General features: G+C 37.0%; 1 protein-coding gene across 1 annotated transcript in view; it reads right to left on the bottom strand.

Moving 5' to 3' along the window:
* Positions 1-17328, bottom strand: part of CUBN (cubilin) — a 169257-nt gene that overhangs the window by 144065 nt on the left and 7864 nt on the right. The window contains 9 exon segments of the mRNA XM_087893689.1: positions 1088-1278; positions 2621-2855; positions 4462-4586; positions 5106-5141; positions 5144-5285; positions 6300-6421; positions 8480-8575; positions 10840-11008; positions 12512-12638. Coding sequence (XP_087749815.1) covers positions 1088-1278; positions 2621-2855; positions 4462-4586; positions 5106-5141; positions 5144-5285; positions 6300-6421; positions 8480-8575; positions 10840-11008; positions 12512-12638 — 1243 coding nt within the window.

The raw sequence follows: 17328 nt of genomic DNA, 5'->3' as shown, positions 1-17328 counted from the left end.
ATCTTCTTAAAAACTTGCAGTGTTGGAGCATTCACAACTTCTGCAGACAAGTTGTTCCACTGATTAATTGTTCTAACTGTCAGGAAATTTCTCCTCAGTTCTCAGTTGCTTCTCTCCTTGATTAGTTTTCACCCATTGCTTCTTGTTCTATCCTCAGGTGCTTTGAAGAATAGTTTGACTCCCTCTTCTTTGTGACAACCCCTGAGATATTGGAAAACTGCTCTCATGTCTCCCCTAGTCCTTCTTTTCATTAAACTAGACATACCAAGTTCCTGCAATTGTTCTTCATATGTTTTAGCCTTCAGTCCCCTAATCATCTTTGTTGCTCTTCTCTGCCCTCTTTCTAGAATCTCCACATCTTTTTTACATTATGGTGACCAAAACTGAATGCAGTATTCCAAGTGTGGCCTTACCAAGTCATTATAAAGTGGTATTAACACTTCACAGGATCTGTTTATGCAGCCTAGAACTGTGTTGGCTTTTTTGGCAGCTGCTGCAAACTGCTGGCTCATATTTAAATGGTTGTCCACTAGGACTCCAAGATCCGTCTCACAATTACTACTATTGAGCAAGGTACCATATATACTGTACTTGTGCATTTTGTTTTTCTTGCCTAAATGTAGAACCTTACTTTTTTCACCATTGAATTTCATTTTGTTAGATAGCGCCCAGTGTTCAAGTCTGTCAAGATCCTTCTGTGTCTTAAGCCTATCTTCTGGAGTATTTTAATATAAATATCATGAAAAAATACAGATTTACATTTAAGTCTATTGATATATTACTTTCTAAAATTATAGAATATTTTGTAGACTGTGCAATACAATAATCTGGAAAATCAGTGGCTAGGTTCATATATGACACAAGGTTTTCAATGCTGAAGCTGATAATATGATTTGTAACTTTTGTTTAATATTTTCTTAACATGTTACTGGATGACTTACTTGCTAGAACATGGCAACCAAGATTAAATGCTATGGTGAACCCTTCCTATAATATACAAATTTTTCTATTTAGCTTATTTAAGTCATGGAATTTTTTTAAAAAAATTGTGCTGTTGCTATCCATTTATTTTTAAAATTATTTTTACCTCAAGATAATCTTGAGTACAGCTATCATGATGTTCATGATGTTCAAGACTCAATAAGCCAAAAGCAAATGTAATAAGAAGACCAGGATTAGTTGAAATGTTCCAATAACAATCCTTATTGGGAGGGTAGTTGCCAGGATAGCCGGGTGAATTAATTATCCCATATGTACTGGTCAGTTCTCCACCGCATTCTAAAGAGAAAGGAGGTGTAAAGGAAAAAAATTAACTAAGTTAATTACTTCCCTTTTTAATATTTTCATTGCAGGTCATAAATTCTGGAAGCTCCATTCCATTCCATTCATTAAGGCTATGATTGTGATTATCATCGCTGGTAGTCATATTTAATAAGGGCACAGGTCATCTTGTTTTGTTAGCTGCTTGAAGTACAAACTATTCTTTCTGAATTTTAATTGAGAGGAAAGGAAAAAATGCCTTGAAGAGCATTTCTACTTTGTCTTCATCACTTGGATGAAGGGAAGGAAAGATGACAGAATATATAGTTTCTAGGTGACCAAAACCAGGAAGTTATAATCTAACATATCTGGAGAGGCCATCATGTTGGAGAACAATCACCTCCACTGTGATGCTGCCCTATTGGAAACACCAAACTATCTAGCTGTTCTGGACGTTCAGGAGGGAGGAGCTGACCTCACCCGAGGAGGGGGCAAGAGGTTCCACAGGACAGGTGCAACAGCAGAGAAGATCCTTCTCCTGAACCCCCAGCCATAACAATTGAGCTGACGGAGCCTGCAGCAAGCATGGGGCAAAGGAATCCCAGTGGGAAGAGGCTGTCCCTCAAATAGCCTGGACCCAAATAGTATAAATATTTTTCTCAAAATCCTTCCTGAATAGTAACTAGGAATGTGTGATTCAAGCTGTATTTTGTGCTTGGAATTCTGAGTAAACCATATCTCAATCAAGCTACCATATACAAATAGCTCCCATTCCACCCATGTTACTGAGGATGTTATCTAGTCTGATATTGCAATATCTGCAAGAAGAAAGACAAACTCGGAGTTATAAAGAACCGAACAACAGGGAAATCATTACATTTAGAGTCTAGCTTATATTTAAAAATGTTTTTCTATAAAATTATATTAGGATTCCATAATTACTCAAAACTTGTGTTCTTCAGATTTTAATTCTATTCTTCTAGAACTGCATTGAATGGATTTATTATTTTTGCCAGACTGTAATGGTTCATTTCTTTGTGGCTTAGCATGCTGTATAAAACTACTGAGGCTCTAAAACCATGTCTTAAGATTGGAGTACATAACTTGTCTAGGATGGCATTCCTTCTTCCCTCGCCAGAAGTGCGAATTCAGGAGCCATAATAGGTTTTAATCCTATTGAAACTCACAAGTAGAGTTTTCTCCAACTACCATTAGTTGGGGGTTAGCTTCTAGCATGCATTCAATCAATAGAAATTGCAGTTTCTGGCTTAGGGTACAACCTGAATATGTATCCAGCCAGAGTTTAAATCCTTGACTTTTAAGAAACAAAATAATGCTCCTTACAAAAATATGATCTTACCAGGCTCTTGAGACTCCCAGTGAACTGTAAACCCCTTCCCACTAATCATGTGTTCAGAATGAAATGAAAAATACAAAGAATTGTGACTGCTAAAAAGCTGCTGTGGTTGATGTGGTCCACAATATTTCCCCAGCATATTTGCAGATGTTGAATCCCCATCATGAATCTGGAGATAATCAAATCTACAGTCGCTACTCCCTCCCAGCTGGAAGAATGGGAAAGTGATGTGTAGAACCTAGAAGGAAAGAATAGAGAATGATTTCATTGTTGTTGTTTTTTCATTTCCCAAGACAGAGTCAATTCTGCAGGATGATTAGATACCATTCGTACAATTAAACTACACCTGTCTGCTATCTATAACTGTCTCTCGTGCTCTACAATTTCTTGATATTGAAGTTAAGGTAACTTTACTGGTCAAGGGAAGATATAGACCATTACCACAGACCCAAAAGCAGAACAATTTAATCCCAGACACTACTAATTATTTCAGTCACCTGATAACATTTTATTATTGTGTGGTTTAATTGTTGCACTATTAGCCTTGGGAGATCTGCATTCATATTCCTTATCCCCTGTCTGTTCATAATAATCTTTTATAGCCAATTCAGAAATTATATATGTAAGCAACATTAGTATAACAAATTAATGTCCTCATGGATATTATCTTATTTCAATACATATAGACGTTATTTCTAATTCAATATCTTTTAGATGTATTTGATTTCAACTACCAGATTTCTCAGCCATCACAGAATCTAAAATCCATGTTGGAAGAACGCAAGGTGGGGAAAGGCAGTCTTACAACAATTTAGAAAGTAGTTTCATGAATATGTTGATTTTGGTATAAAATAGTATATATATATGTTAGGAAGCCATGTTGTGATTTGTAAATACTCAAGATTAAACAAACCCAATTTACTGTAGTTTTAACTCTCTTCTATACCATTGCAGTTAATTAATTTGCATAATGATTTCAAAAAGTCATGCAAGTAGTATAAATCATTGCAAACAAGAAACTGATTATTATTATCATTGCCTTCTTTAGTTTACTGTACTGCTGATAAAACAAAAGTCTTGAGAGATATCTGGACAGAAATTTGGTTTATTGCATTACAAACTCTTTGGGGTTGGAGGTTAAACTGAGATTTCAGTGTATCATTATTACTGAACAGTTATTCTATGAGCAGGGATATTAGTATGATTTTTCATGGCAAGAGTCAACTTTTCCATTAAGGTAAGCTTGCAATATTGATGCTACACTCAGTACATGATGTCTGTTTGGTAGGTAGGCTTTATTATACAACTTGCCCAAGTCACCAAATGAATTTTTTTGGCTGGTATAGATGTGAATGGAAAACGGAAGCAGCATGCTCTGTTCCATAATTGGGTAGACCAGGTTGCCCTGATATACTGGTCTCACTTTTTTTTTTTTTAATTTGATTTATATGCTGCCCTTCAGGGCGGCTTACAATGCGTTAAGCAATAGCCTTCATACTTTTGTATATTTATACAAAGTCAGCTTATTGCCCCCACAAACTAGGTCCTCAATTTACCCACCTTAGAAAGGATGGAAGGCTGAGTCAACCTTGAGCCTGGTGAGAATTGAACTCGCAGTAATTGCAGGCAGCTGGATGTTAAATGCTGCCTTAGGAGGCATTAGCTTCCTACGCCATTCAGGCTCCACTTCACTTTTGGATGTGAACTTACACTCAGCAAAAAAAAATTAATAGAAAGTTTGTGAATCTATAACAAAAGTATATTGTTGTACATAATAATTATATATAAAATCTTTCCCCCAATTTTGTTGTTGTCCTATTGTTTCCCGGTTTTACACTCTTTACCTTATTATAAAAGGTCCTGACAACCCAATTACAATTGACCTGTTGATTATATTGCACATATCCTGAATTGTTGGGGTAACTGAATGATCCTGAGGAGCCAGCAAGGGATCCTCCACAATCTGCAACTGAGGAAAAAAAATGAAGAGTTAGCCTATGCAAACCTATTCACAACTTTTCTGGAAATACAAATCTCAAAATTCCTTTTCCGTTATGGCTTGAGATATATGAGTTATAGGTCTCACAGAATGTGAAGCAGGGTTAGTTGCAGCAATTCCTTTCATGAAAACCTTGGTGCCATTCTCAGTTATTATAGCTATTCAACCTATATACTGAGGCTTTTTGTTCAGATTATCTTTCTTCCTAAATTTTTCTGTGATGAGTCACATTAACAAGAGGTCGATTATCTAAAGCAGTGTTTCTCAATTTTGGCAAAAAGATGTGTGGATTTGAACTCCCAGAATTCCCCACACAGTTCAATTGAAGTCCACACATCTTAAAGATGCCAAGATTAAGAAACACTTATGTAGGGAATACCAGCCTTGGAATGGTTCATTGAACCAACAACTTTCTCGTCAACAAACAAGACTTCTACATCCTGCTATCGGCATTATATTGCATTGCAATGAATTATTCATTTAATTTGCTGGATATTTGACACTGCAGTCCAGTCCAACTATCTTACATTCACAAGAGTAACCATTCACTCCAGTAATGCAGCTTCCTCCACAGTAACATGGATTTCTGGAACACTCACCAAAGTTTTCTGAACAGTTGATACCAATCCAACCAGGATCACACTCACAGTTATAGCCAGAGACTGTATCCTGTAAATATTAACCCAAATAAAAAAGAAATGTAGTGCTGTAAGCATGCATCATTTCCCAGAAGAACCCAATTTCAAAAGTAATTCTATACATGTTGAGGTATTGTGATCTAAATTCAGCCTATACATGCTCACATGCTCAGTCATGAATCTTCAGACATCTTAGGAACCAGCCAATCTTGCATATAGGTATTTTGCAAATTTTAAGGAATTATTTTTGTACATTTGGTGGCAGTCTGAGGAAGGCTAGCAAAACATTAAAGTTTAGACCTTTGTTTCTTACTCGGTGTATGTGTGTGCTTTCTGTATTGTGAGTTATTTAACCATGGTTTGTGTTTAAATCCAGAATCCTGGCTTTTTCCTGACTTACAGTTGGGTGGGTGCGCTCTGTCATTTCTTTAGGTTTGTTGGCAGACACCAAGCCTTAATAATTTTGCTTGTCTAAACAATTGAGTTTGTCTTACTCCTTAATGCAGTATCTGAATCCAGACAACATATAATTGAGAATGAAAATACTATAGAATAGCATAGTTAATACAATAATACATTGTAATATATCATTAGCATAATAATGATGTAGTATAATCAGGGGTGAGATTCAGCCTGTTTGGGCGAACCCACCCGCACCTGTCTTATCCTGTCCTATATTTCTTTCTGGCTCAGCTGATTCACTTGGCACAGCTAATTTCCGTGCCTCCGCTGTTCTGCTTACTGGGGCTGCTTTAGAAGGTAAGCAGTTTAGCTTCAAATTGCTGTATTTTGAACGCTGTGTGCAAGTGTGTTAGGCGTGTGTGCACAAAGCCTGTGCTCACAGAACTGGTTATTAAATTGGTTGCCCACCACTGAGTATAATTCATATAACAATAACAGTAATACATTGATCAATAATATTTTGGATATCTATTGATAAGATAGATGTGGTCTGAGAAAATATAAGTCTATATAATCAAAGTTTAACAAGAGCACTGAAGATTTAATACTTCATGTTCATAAATTCACTTTTAAAGACACATACAAGACATTGTCCATTTACACAAGGATTGTGTGTTTGGCATATGATGCTCAGGGCAAAACATCCATCTGAACCATAACCATTTCCAGTGTATCCATCTGGGCAAGCACAATTAGGTATAGAGCCTAGAAATAAAAAAAGAAGGAAGGCAAAACAATCATCTGAATTTGCTTTGGGCATCCTTATTTTCTGCTATTATAATAACACCACAATTTTTCATTATCTGAGAGTACCCAAATGTTTTACTAGCATCCATGCCAGAAAATGAAGAGACCAGAGCTGTGAACAGAGAAGAAAGTAATAGGAAATGCCAAAGAGGAACATGTCTGACCAACCAGAGTCAGTAGGCACATTAGCTAATGTGAAGCATTATGAAAACAATAGCAATAGCATTTAGACTTATATGCCACTTCATAGTGCTTTACAGCACCCTCTCAGCAATTTACAGAGTCAGCATATTGCCTACAACAATCTGGGTCCTAATTTTACCAACCTTGGAAGGATGGAAGTCTGAGTCAATCTTCAGCCAGTCAGGATCAAACTCCTGACTGTGGGCAGAATTAGCCTGCAATACTGCATTCTAACCATTGTGCCACCACGTTACATGTCAGATACTGAACAATATTGTTACTGTATTTTTTTTTTATAAAGAAGACAAATGGAGGTATTATTGAAATTTGGAGTCTCTCTCAAAGAAATTTGAGTTGTGTTCCATAAATTTTGAGTGGGATGAGACACCAACACGTCGTACCTCTTCATATAGCACAATGTTTGTGGCTAGCCCTGAGTACAAAGCTTCTTTGTCGTATAAATCAGATGAAGAGTGTAAAGTTCCATTGGAATCTCTATATATTTTGGAAGACAATCCTCTTCCTTCTGTATTGAAGCTAAAAGATTACAAAGTGGATGCCCCAATCCCAGATGTTTAGGGTCTACATTTCTTGGAGTTATTGGTCCAGCACAATTGGAAAGTAGAGGTTCCATTAAGGCAGAGTTTCTCAACTTTGGCAACTTTATGTGTGAACTTCAACTACTACAGGGGTGTCAAACTCAAGGCCCGAGGGATGGATCCGGCCTGCGGGGGTGTTTAGATCTGGCCCATGAGGCCACCCTGGAAATAGCAAAGGCCCGGCCCATGGTGCCTCCACCAGTGAAAACAGAGCTTGTGAGGACCGAACGCAGCCCTCCTGGGCTCCATTTTCGCTGGCAGAGAGTTGTAGGAGGCTATTGCAGCCAAAAACAGAGCTCGGGAGCCTGTTTTCACTGGCAGAGCGCTCTGGCCACCACAGCCTCCCTGATACAAATGATGTCATGCTGGCCACGCCCACTCTGGCCACACCCACCCTGGCCCCCTGAGGTCAAGCACAACCATGATGTGGCCCTCAAATCGAGTTTGACACCCCTGAACTACTAGAATTCAAAGTCCACACATTTTAATGTTGACAAGATTGAGAAACACCACAATAAGAGATTAAAATTAAATTTATACACACACACACACAATAACACCCCCCCAGCACTTTTCACTTTCAAGTTTTGAGCAATATCTTTTTTGATTTTCATTTTATATGCCACTTTTAAGTCCTGTCTACTGCACAAGGAGCTTAAAGGATAAGTATGGTTTTCTTTCTTCCTGTTTTACCTTCCCAAGCCTTCATAGCAACTTAGACAGAAGGTAACAAATCACTAATATGCCTTTTGGCTGAATGAAGCAGGATTCTCAGGATTCTAGTTCAATTTCATAATCTTCCTTTTTCATTGAGAGCTTCTCCAAGATCAGCTCTGAGGATTGGCCCTCTTTTCATTTGTCTCAGGGCACACCTGAAGGATACTGTTGTGCCAGTTATGTGGCCTGTCCTGTGCACTCTAAATAAGCTTTGTCAGATGAACCAGTTCAGTACTCTGGAAGTTAAGATTTAACTGCCAGCTTTGGTATACAGAATGGAAAATGGGTACCATCTTGTCTTGAAGATTAGTTTTTCTCAACCTCAATCATCTTTAGGTATGTGGGTTCCACTCCCAAATTTCCCAGCCAAAATATTGGGGGAAATTTGGGGAATTGGAAGTCTACACATCTTCAAATTCATCAAGTTGAGAAACACTATTTTAGATAAGGAAAGGGAAAATTTTGTTGGCTAGATATAGCCTTCATACAAACCTTGTGTTGTTGTTTTCAATATTACCTGATATGCTGTTACATACAGCTAGTGGATGGCAACCCCCATTGTCGACTGAGCATATGTTAACCAGCGTGCATACTTTTCCATCACCTTCATAACCTGATTTAAAGAAAACAGTAACTTTATCGAGCAGTGATGGCATGTGATGGTGAAGTAAAAATAAATACTGCTCTTAGACAACAGTGTTGAGTGAACTCTTCGCCAAAGGCAAACTGTTTCACAGATTTCTACATTCTAGGAAGAGGCTCAGATCCTCCTGACATCAGTACAAGCCATTTAAATTAATTTGCAGCAGTATATAAATCAGGAGGAAATGTGGTCAGCAGAATCAAATCTTATGACTTGATTATATTAAATACTGCACTTCATTTCATTGATTCAATACATCCTTGTGTTTCTGCCAAAATACCAGTTACTATACTAACACAAAATGCATTAAAAAGGAACAGTATGGTGATATCCATAATGAACATCGCTTGATGAACTGTTCCATAAATAGATCATGCAAATAATTTGGTAACCTTCAACTATGGATTAAAATATAGTAATATGTACCCCTTCAGCCGTTATGGAAGGAAATTCTTTAAAAAGGAATGTAATTTGCACCTCCATACAAAATATTAATTAATTTATTTATTATTTAAAAAGTCAGTCAAGATCTACTTTCTTTTAACCTGTAAAATCCATTATTTTCTGTCTTGAATGATGCAAGTGATCAAATGATGCAAGAATAAGCTTTGGATTTCTTCTCTGTAACTTCGTCCAAGGTATTTGAAGAGCCCTAACTCTCCTTCAACTTTCTCTTCTCAAAGCTAAGCATTCTTGGTTCTTCATTCTCTTTTTATAAGATATATGAAATTTGCCCTTTCTCTGAACTGAGTTTGTCTGTATTATTCTTACACCATTGTGATTGTTAAGTATAGAGGCAGAGAGTTGGCCAACATCTGTTGAACAAGATGCCTTCAACAACCCTTTTTCCTTTCTTCAATGGTCGACTTTTTCCCCATTTAGGTCTTAAGAAAAAAGAGGCAATGCCAGCTACTTCCCTTGTTTCATACAGTACTATTGATTGACAGTCTTCTTCTAGCTAAAATGATTGAGTGAATGTTCAATTGGTGAGGGATAAAAGAACAGTAACAAGCTAGTGAGCCTTGATAACCAATCATTCTCTCTGTTATTGAAATCTGGACTTCCACAAATGCCTAGTAATTGCAACTTCTGATACTGACCATCTTGTGAAAAATCACTTTATCTTATGAGCTAATCTTTCTGTTCAAGGCTTTTGCTACATGTACCAACTGGAACAATAGCTTATATAAGACAACAAATTCAAAAAGTATTGTCCCTTTCCATTTATTAGATATAATTTTTGTATTTAACAATTCACTACATGGATAAAAAAATTTCATGTTGATGAATGGATACAATCTATTCAGATAATCAAGCAGGCCAAACAAAAGAGGTATAACACCGTGGTGAAATTCAGCCGGTTCTATTGGGTGAACTGGTAGCATCGGCGGTGGGAGGCTCCACCCACCCACCTGGATGTCGTCATGTCCTGGTTTTTGCCCTCTGTGCATGCGCAGAAGGCTCTGTGCATGTGTGGATGAGGCACGTGCAAGCGTAGCGAGCACACACGCTCACATTTCCAAACCAGTAGTGAAGGCAAGTAAATTTCACCCCTGGTATAATACCATGTTTTCAGAGCTAGATTCAGAAATAAAAAAAATATTATTCCTCTAATAATCAGTATGGAAACACAGTGGACTGTTTATTTTTGCATCATATAAATACAGTCATGTGTGTGGTGATTATATATATGGAGACACAAACAAGGAAATTTTAGAAAATACATTTGTTCCAGATTTGTAAAGGAAGGATGGATAGATATATAAACACACACACATACATACAAACACACACACACTAATATAAGGTGAACCTAATTAACTAATATAGACTTGTTTATCTGGTGGACAGTGACTACAATAAAAATATTCCAATGTGTTAAGTCAACAATTGAGAAAGATGAACAACTTTCATTACTTATTTCAGATTCATTAATACCTTGGCAGCTATACTCCATGTCCCTCCCAGCTGTCAAATCACATTTAAAAAAATGCTAGGTTAGTCTTATGTTTGAATATGGCCAAACAGGAGTTATTCCTCCTCAAAGACAAGACCACTCTGATTCTCATACAGAGAGCTACTATTTTTAATAGTAAAATGCCCCAAACAAAGCAATATAAAGTTTGAAAACAGCATCTCAGAAAGAAGATGATAGCACCATGAACCTCCTTGTAATGCCAATGCTAAGCCCCATGAGAAAACAACTGAAAGGACATTTATGAAATACTGCTCACCTGCTGGACAAGGATCACAGAAATAAAAGCCTGGCATATTGATACACCGTACAGGTGGATTCACTGAACAAGGTGGATTCGGGAGGCTGCATTCATCGATGTCAGCATTGCAAGCAAGGCTCCCTGGAGGCGACATCCAGCCATCATCACAGATGCAAGTATAATTTGGCTGCCAGGTTAAAATAAGGTAAACATCAAAATAACTGTGAATGTTCCTAAAAGAGTTACTTTTATTTGCACTGTTACTATTACCAAGCCATTGTTCTAGAATCTGACATGTCAAAATTCTTGATGCAATTTCAGTTTATCTTATTTCCCCAGGTTTTCTGTTCCTTCCTCTAACAATTAAAGCTTAATACATACTCGCAGTGAAATATATTGTTATCATGTCAGAAAAAGAAAACCCATAATTTTCTCTGAAAAAGGTAGAAAATGACTGGTAATCACGAAATGAACCTAAATAGAGGTAGAACAACAAATACATCTCAAATCTGCAGAAAGAAACACATCAATCTGAACATTAGCTGATTTATTTTTGGCAAACTATGTAATTATAATCTGAAGAAGCAGGTAAATAAAAGTTGCTCATTCACAGACTTCCAGGCTATCAAATGGGTTCCTGATTTAAACATAAGCACAATCATGAAGACAAAGTCTAGATTCTACTACACAGCAAATAGTATAGTGATACTCTTTGAAACCACCTGTTGCAAAATGGCAACTATAGTTATTACAAGGACAAGTAAGATATTGCTAGTAAAGAGCTCAAAGCATTTTGGAGACATACCTCTTAAACAAAGTATGAATGCTGTTCATTTTGTAGCAATTAAAAACATGGGAAATGTTGAATTGATAAGAAAATATTCATATAAAACATTGCTAAAATATAGTGAGAAGTGGGGAATCCTTTTCACAGCCGGATAGTAGCCTATAGAAGACAGTTTCTGAAAGCAAAATTTCCTGTCCCCTCTTTCCTCCAGCAGTCTGCATAACTTTCCCCAAATGCTACTAAGAAAATCAGGGGAATTTCAAAATAAGGCGGAGTGTGGTAACATATATCCATTCTCATGCTGAGAGAAGGCAGAAGTCCTCCACAACCAGGCAGAGATACCTTCTGCCAATGGAGACCTTCTTCACTGAAGATTCCTTCTTCCACTTCAACTTTTTCTTAGGTTGATGAAGGATGCAGTATTCTAAGAAAGTGTTGCTGCTAAATGTTTAACCAAATAAATATAAATAAAATTTTATTATTCCCAGGCTAGCTAAGGTTAATTCTGATTAAATTTCCACAGATAATGGAATCTTCAGTAGAACTGAAAGGACAATTGAAAAAAAATGAGACTTACATCCAGGAAATTGGTTGTACAGCAACTGCACTGCTGTATATCTCAAAGTTTTGGAAAAAGCTTTCTGGGCAATTGAGTACAACTCCTCACATCCTGCACAAATGCCAAATAAATTATTTGAAATAAAGCTCCCTAGGTGGCTCAGTGGCTAAGACATTGAGCTTGTAGATCAGAAAGGTCGGCGGTTTGAATCCCTAGTATAGGTCTCCTGCGTGAGCAGGGGGGTTGGACTAGATGACCTCCAAGGTCCCTTCCAACTCTGTACTATTACTGTTACTTTATTCCTGGCAGGTATCTACTCTTGAAACAAGGCTTCTCTTGCTTACCTGATGGAGCTGTTCTCTGTTTCCATCCACACAAACCCCATGCCCACAAAGAAGAGAGGATCCGCCTTGACAATCGTCAAATTTTGATGTGCAGTATTGTCCGTATGTTTCTGGTGTACAAATGCAACTTTTGAAAGAAAAATAATGAATTAATATAAATATTCTTTTTATGTGTCCAATGTAAGATTTTGATTCAGGCACATTCATCATTTTTATATTGTGTTTATATTACAAGTAGTCCTCACCACCCACAGTTGGGGCCGGTAACTCTATCGCTAAGCAATGCAATTGCATAGTGAAACATCACACGACAACTCCTGACTTAACTATGCCTTAACTAGTTGATCAATTTTTGATTGGCCTTTAGGCAAATCATCACATCATTAAGCATGATGACTTTTTTATATTTTTTATGTTCCTCATTTTTACACCTTGAAATGAAACATTATATTCTTAGAGAAAATTCTAATTTGATAGAAACAATAATGTTTTCCCAGCTAGAATGTGCTCTCTTTCTTTCATATGACCAGAAAAACCTCCAGATATAGTGGAGTATCTTGGCTTTTATCACTTTTAAATAATCAAAAAACTGTTTTCATGTTTCCAAATATTGTAATGTAGTTATTAGCTTAAAAACAAAATTTTACATATTTTATCTAAAAAAAAATCAGAAGAATAAATGCAGAAGAATGAATTTAAAATGCAGGTTGATATAGTAACAGAATGGAATGGACTTATGAAGTAATGTATGTGAAACTGAATGGAAATAATTTGATCAGTTCCCTTGTACAAAACAGCTTGCAATTTATCTCATTGATTTTCCAATGATGAATTGATTTATTAAATTGGCTGATAATGACAACTTCACATGAATTTATAATACGAATATTCATATGAATGTTTATATGAGAACAAAATACAATGTATTAAATTTATTAATATTTGGTAAATATATTTGCCAATTATCTCACCATTGGGCTATTCTAAGAAGCTTATAGTAATTAAAAGAAAGAAAAATGAAAGAAGCATAAACAGAACAGAAGTATAATAATAGAACAGTAAAATAAACAATGACAAAAAAACACAACAAGAATAACACATCAATATGATCTCCAAAAAGATGGAGAGCAAGTGGGGGAAGGTGGAGTCTGCCATCAATCTAGAAATTATATATTCAAATATGTTCCAGTAAAACTAAAACTAAAAACTAAAACATCACATCATCTATTCTGCATGTTCTAAAGAGTCTTTTCAGGAGCCTTCATCTGTGATAAATTTTTAAGCAGAGGCTTCATATTTTTTTTTCTGAGATGCTATAACAACATTCTGCATTTGATATTTTGCACTGAGCATAAAGCTGAGCAAGACAGCTTTCAAGTCCTTTCCAATTTTATAAACCTGTAATTTTATATGTATAAAGATCAGGGAAGCCAACACCGATTGCATGAACTTTAGGGAAGCTATGACTTAGTGCAAGTTGTGTTGCAATAGATTTATTCTTTAATGAGTCTGTTAGTTTTTTTCTGCATTATTTCTATTCCACTACTACTACATATGTGGTAGCATGTGTTTTACTTTTAGAGCTGTCTTCATTCTGTTCCTTTGAAGAATTCCCAGTTCAAACTTTACAATTCTTTTGGCACCTAAAATAATTAAGATCAAAAGTCCATCCAGTTTCTAGGCCCAAATTATGCCTCAAACAGCAATCCTTCAGAAAAAGTACAGAGAATACTATCCATGTTTATTCTATGTTCAACATCTGGAAATAAGCTACATGAGATACTCTGAATACAGGTAATACTTGAGATACAACAAGCCATTTAATGAACGCTCCAAATTACGTACAACAGATCTCCCAAAAGCAACACAGGACCTGATTTCAAAGTTATGACAGCTGCAGTGGTTCTGTAATTGTTTGTCCTTACAATCTAGCACAGGGTTGCTGCAGTAATCCCATTGTCTCTTTCTACCCATTCCATTCCACACCCATCATGCCCCATACTTACTTTTTGAAAGTACTTTTTTGACTTCATGTTGTAGAAGGAGGGCAGGCCACATGGCCCCAGGATGTACAAGGGTGATCTAACTGTGCTTCATTTTGCTGCCTTAGAGAGGTCTACACAGTGCTGCAGGAAGCTTCTGAATGTAGAAACTTTCTGCAGCATGGTGCAGACCTTGATAAGCCAACAGAATGGCAGTGACCCAAATGTGGCTGCCACTTTTGTGGAACAATGTGGCTGCACAAAGAAGGAAGTTATTCCAGTGCCCTGAAGAACTCAAAGCCTTAGAGTTCTTCAGAAGATAATTGAGGAGAAAGGTGTTTGCTCTGGTAGGGTGGAAATCAAGCCTAAGGCCTGGGAGGACCCAGTGGGAGTGGGAAAAGATCTGTTGGAATCCAAGGTGTGGGAAGTGGAACAAAGGGCATCTTGGAAGTGGGAGGCCATAGGTGGGCCAGGGCCTATATTCGGCCTCCAATGGTGTCCCCCATCCAGGAGCAACCCCATGTTCTGCTTAAGAACCTGCATTTCACAACATTTCATTGGAAAGAGCAGGGATGAAGGAGGCATTAGGTGGGATGTTTCACCTAACAACTGACATATAGTAACGATAATTGGCAGGCTCCATTATGGTCATATCTCAAGAACTCTCATACATAATAGCTACTACTGTTAGACCATTTTTTTTCATGAGTGGTAACTCATTTGGAGTACTGCATCATGTTTAGGGTTTTAAAAAAAGATGATGAAGTAGAACAGGTTCAGAAAAGAATAACAAATCTGGTTCTTCATACAGAAATAAGTATTAGACACAATAATAAATTAATATTAGTATTAGAGGTGAGGAAGGCTGAGATTCAGCAGTTTCTTCATCAATGAGGGATAGTCTCACAGAAAAGAGTAAGAAAGGACCTTTTGCTACCAGAGGAGACACAGGATCTAATTTGATTAAAATTATAAGATGTTGGCTGTAGATGAACATTATTACTAAACTCACTTTTGATAGTAAGAATAGTTTGAATCCCTGAACAATCAAGAGACAATAAGTAAGTCAGCTGGTATCTCACAAACAGCAACACAACCTATAGGAGGCTGGAAAGAAGTGTTTTATATCATTCAAAGAATCTTCACCTTACTATGAATGAAGATGGAGAAATCCTAGAACAGCTTCCAAGATTCAGTATTTATCCTAATGTAGCTACATGGCAGTGACATTTACCCTAATGTAGGATTAAAGATAACTCAGTGAAGTCTTGCTTCCTTGATCTTGCACAGCTGCTTGGGCTTTGACACAATTATCTAAACAGAAAGAGGAAGTTGCAAACCTTAGCCAACTTTCATGCTATTCTTCACCCAGTTTCAAAAGCTTCTGAAAAAGGTCAGTTTAGGCCTCTAATAATAATTGATTTAGCAAACAAGCTCTTCCTGGGTTGTGAGAAGGGGAGTAAAGGGAAAAATAAGGGATAGAAGAAAAAGGATTCCAGGGAGAAAAATAATTTTGAGGAAAAAAGTGGGGCTTCACTCACTTTTGGCTTTTAACAATTTATTGGTTGCTCCAGCTTTTCCTAGTGTTAGAGTCTGTCTGTCTGTCTCTGTCTCTGTCTCTGTCTCTCTCTCACACACACACACAGAAAGAGAGAGACACAGAGATTTACTGACATTCACACAGTTTTATTATTCATATATTATTTTATTCAGTAAGTTATCCCTCACTAGAAGACTTCAAACGGAGACTGATGGATCAAACAGTTTAGTGGGTATGACATATTATACTATAGTTTTCTTATTGTAAGGGATCTTAATTTTAAAACTGAAAGCATTGAAAACCTCTGAATAACCCGCCTCCCTCCAAAAAAAAGAATCTCTAAGTATATTTTGATCTAAATTTGCCTTCACTTAAAACCTTTTAAGCTATGACAAAATTTTCTAAAACAAAAAGAATGTCAGTTTGGTATTTGTAAAGATAAATTATTTTAAAAGCTATTGTTAAGTATAATTTTTCAATGTCAAGCAGAAAAATGGCTTTCATTGAAAAGGTTTTGTTAGGAAGTTTTATAACCCAGTCTCTTTTTTAATCAAAACTCAAATCAAATGAATCATGACTAATGAACAAGAGCTCGTCCAGATTTTTGGTGAACTGCCTGAAAAAAAAGGATAACTCAAATGTTTTTTTGGAAAATAGTGGGAATGGCTGAGAAGATAAAAAGAGAACATTTATTTATTGTTGAAGGGTTGAATTTTTTTCCTTTGTTTTTCTACATATGTAGCAGTGCTGGGTTGCCCCTGATTCGGACTGGTTCGCAAGAACCGGTAGTAAAACCGGAGGGAGGCCCCGCCCACCGCCCCGGATATCATCATTAGCGATCTGCGCGCGCGATCCTGTTGCGAACTGGTAGTAAAGGTAAGTAGGCCCACCCCTGATATGTAGGTAGTTCTTGACTTACAGCCATAACTGAGCCCAAAATTTCTGTTGCTAAGTGAGACATTGCCCCATTTTACAACTTTTATTGCTACAGTAGTTAAGTCAGTGGGTCTCAACCTTCCCAATGCTGCGACCCTTTAATACAGTTCCTCATGTTGTGGTAACCCCCAACCATAAAATTATCCCTAAAACCATTGAAAATATGTGTTTTCCGATGATCTTAGGCGACCCCTGTGAAAGGGTCGTTCGACCCCCAAAGGGGTCCTGACCCACAGGTTGAGAACCACTGAGTTAAGTGAATCCAGCTTCTCCATTGACTTTGCTTGTCATAAGTTTACAAAAGGTTATCACATGACCCCAGGACATTGCAACCTTCATAAATATGACTCAATTGCCAC

This window comes from Pantherophis guttatus, chromosome 4 (assembly GCF_059756535.1).
Source record: "Pantherophis guttatus breed Tessera chromosome 4, ASM5975653v1, whole genome shotgun sequence".
Classification (NCBI taxonomy): Eukaryota; Metazoa; Chordata; class Lepidosauria; order Squamata; family Colubridae; genus Pantherophis; species Pantherophis guttatus.
Note: the sequence above shows the minus strand (reverse complement) of the source record. Positions and strands in the feature narration are given on the sequence as shown.